The 3,187-nt window shown below is 51.1% G+C and overlaps 1 protein-coding gene across 5 annotated transcripts in view; it reads left to right on the forward strand.

Moving 5' to 3' along the window:
• Positions 1-2,362, forward strand: part of STAG3 (stromal antigen 3) — a 29,507-nt gene extending 27,145 nt beyond the window's left edge. For 2 of the 5 annotated variants that reach the window (XM_010837886.1, XM_010837887.1), the window contains exons 30-33: positions 197-298; positions 604-682; positions 1,714-1,773; positions 1,984-2,362. In XM_010837886.1, the coding sequence (XP_010836188.1) occupies positions 197-298; positions 604-682; positions 1,714-1,773; positions 1,984-1,992 (250 nt within the window). In that variant the 3' untranslated portion in view covers positions 1,993-2,362. Of the gene's footprint in view, positions 1-196; positions 299-603; positions 683-1,713 lie in introns of all 5 variants that reach the window. The other 3 variants (XM_010837885.1, XM_010837884.1, XM_010837888.1) reach the window with 2 other exon arrangements.
• Positions 2,363-3,187: the final 825 nt, after the last annotated feature.

Consider the following 3,187-nt stretch of genomic DNA (forward strand, 5'->3'; position numbering starts at 1 on the left):
TCTGTTGTGTTGTTCCCTGCCACAGGATCCCCTCATTCTTGGTTCTTCTCAGGTCCTTTCCCCTTTTTTCAGCTTTTCATTTTCTCTTTTTCCCTCCACTCTGAACTTTCTGCTGGCTTTAATGCTGGCCACTTTACCTCCTCTTTTTACCCTATATTTTTATCCCTTGTCACTGATCCAACTTCATTCCCAACAGCCTGTACCTTTTAGGCAACCCAAGGTCAAGGTCCTTGAGTCCACAGCATTTCCAGACTCCGCTCAACCCTTCAGGTCCTGGTCTGGGCAAGCAGCTGACCCGGTGAGCTTTTCTTATCATCTTCTGTCTTCACTTCAAGTCTGTCCCCCGTTATGAGGGGATTCTCCCTGATCAGTGCTGCTGTGCTGGTGCTTTCTAGACTGTTCTTAACCACACAGCACTTCCTTCCAGTGTAATGTGGAGCCCTAGTGTATAAAACGGATGGAAGTAGAGCTGCTCTGATGGGAGCAGGGGTGCGAATCTGGACCCCTGGTCTGCTTACTGCCCTGCCCCCGCTCCCCCATTCCCCTGGGGTGCCAAGAAACTCTGGGTCCTTGAAAACCTCTACTCTTGGCCACTGCTTCCAGGCTCAGCTTGATGGAAGAGGATGAGGAAGAATTAGAAATTCACGACGACCTGAGTGGAGATTGGCAAGGTTCAGGCAAGGTGAGTGGACCCAACAGTCCCTTCTCCCTTTAGAACTGGAAGCAGATGCAAGGGAAAGAACCTAGAGTGATTTCTCCTTTGTCTTGATGATGCCTTGTCCCTGGAAGCTGCCCCAGACGTTTTCAAAGAGTCATAAAAGAGTAACGGTTTGTAAGTTTCTATTCACTTTGCTTGGACTTAAAATTTTTCCCCCCTATCCTCTTAAAAAAGTAAAGTACCAAAAAGGACTGGAACCACACTCCCATTCCCAATCCCCATGTAAGTATTTTGTTTGTTAATTGCCCCAGAACTAAAGAGAGCCCTCAAGCTAGAGAGAGATGGGCAGTACCCAGTGCTTAGAGCCTGGCAGCAAGTCTCTCCTGTCCCAGCGCAGGCTCAATTGACCTCCTCTCCTAAGCGGGCTGCCCAAGCCCCTCCTCCACTCACTCCTCTGCCCTTGCCTGCCTGCTTCCACAGGAGGAAATGCTGCCAGTTCAGTAGGAAACACATTGAATTCAAATGAGATGTCTCGTAGGAGTCCTAGGTTCCCCTACTTTATCAAGTTAACTCCATAACCCCTCTCGGCCTCATCTTTAAAATGGACCTTTTACGCAAGATACAGAGAAAAGGAACCGTATAAACAGAAGAGTATTGTGTTTCTGCGGCTGTTCGCTCCCTCCTCTGCTCTTTGAGGAGGAACGGGCACAGCGGAGCGGGGTGGGGCTTGGGGGGTCTTGTGCTTGAAGGCAAAACCAGACAAAATGTTCACCCAGAGCCTAGACAGCAGGACCTCTGTTAGGTGTTTAGTACTAAAGTTCCCCCAGGAAGACCCGACCTCTGGTTCCAGCGCTGAGCAAATGGAGGTCTCCGTCGGCAGGCCAGGAGAGGGGGCACTGCCCTGATGACTCTCACTTTGCTCCTCTGCCCTTCCTGGCTGCTTCAGGGACCCACTCGGCCTCAAATTTGCCACGTGAGAGGGAAAGGGCCCTCTGTTGTCTGCAGGTGATGGGAGTGGGGAGGACTGTTCTGACATTAGACCCCGTTCTCTCTAGTCCTCCTCCTCCAGTGAGCACAGGCTGGACCTTTTAGATTCTACAGAGCTGAACACTGAGGTGAGTGTCCCCAGAACAGACTGCAGAAGGCAGGTTAAGAGGCCTCAGCCCCGGGCTGCCGTCTCAGTCACCTGGGGCTTTAGCGTGTCCTGGGGGAGGGGCAGTACGGGAAGAGGAGGAGAGTGTCACCTGGAGGACACTGCAGTCATCTCTTTGACCCCTGGTCCATTGTTAGGTCTCTGTATTTTACTTTAATCTTTCTCATTACAGGATTTCTGATGTAACCCTAGGTCCTCCCCCATCTCCACGACATGACCCAGCAGAAGATGGAATGAAAGGAATCGTTGCTTCCCCACCCCTGGTCTCTGAGGGGGAAGAGCTGGGCTGTGCCTTGCTCCCTGGCCTTCTCTGACGATGCTAGGCTGGGGCAGTCAGAAGCCCCTGTCCTTGGGGCTCCATCCCTCTGTTTGAGCAGAGTGCCTATTTTCTGCTGTTTGGAGTTGGGGGCATCACCTCAGTCGTGGAGAGGGGCACCGCACACCTGTGTTGAAAATAAGGAGCCCATAATTTTTTCTGTATTGTAGGAAAGTTTCTGAGCTGCTTTTGTGCCCTATTGATTTAGCTCAATAAACACGTATGAGTCAGTTGCAGGATGTGGCTTGAGACTGTTAAACTGATGGGAGGTCAGGTTCTTTGCTGGAGCCTTAAGCAGCTCTGCCCAGCCCTGTGGTCCTATGTACAGGTGCTGGCATTGCCCCCGCCCCCGGCAGATGCTTTGTGCACTGGCTCTCGGGGATGTGTTGCTTAGTCAATGGGATACTGGCTGCCCCCGAATAGTTTGTCTGGTGGAACGAGTTTAGGTCGAAGAGGGAAGGTAGGGGAAGCGTCCCGAAGGGCGGACCATGTGCCTCCACTGAGACCAGGCCAGTTCCCGTGTCTTGGCAGGCTTCACCCATGTGCTGCTTTCTAGGGATAATTTCACGCTCTCATCCCAGAGACAGCTGTTGTAACTTGAACTTCATTACAGAATCTCAGTATCTGAGAGTTGGGAAGAAACTCAGAAGATATTCTGAATGTCCAACCCCAAACCCTCACCACCGCCCTCTCCTCGTCCTTTCATTCCCCAGCTAGTTCCTCACCAAGCCCTGGCAAGTCATTCTCCAAAATTTCTCTGATCTCTTTCCTGTCAGTGCTGCCGTCATCTCACACCCAGACTCCATAGAATAGCCTCTGGCTACTGGACTTCTTGAAACTGACTTGTTCTCATTTTGCTTCTTGAAACACTGTTCTCTGTTCCCTCTAACAAGTAATCAAATACCTGAAACTGTTGTCACCTTTCTGCTGTGACTGCTTCCTTGTGTGGTTTAAGGAACTCTTCAGCCTCTCCTTTTAGATACAACTTCAGTTCTTCCCTGTCTGGGCATCTGCTGTAATCTCAAGTTCTCGCTGTGTGGTGTCCCAGGCTGCTCAGCCG

The sequence above is a fragment of the Bison bison genome, unplaced genomic scaffold (assembly GCF_000754665.1).
Source record: "Bison bison bison isolate TAMUID 2011002044 unplaced genomic scaffold, Bison_UMD1.0 scf7180017864085, whole genome shotgun sequence".
NCBI lineage: Eukaryota > Metazoa > Chordata > Mammalia > Artiodactyla > Bovidae > Bison > Bison bison.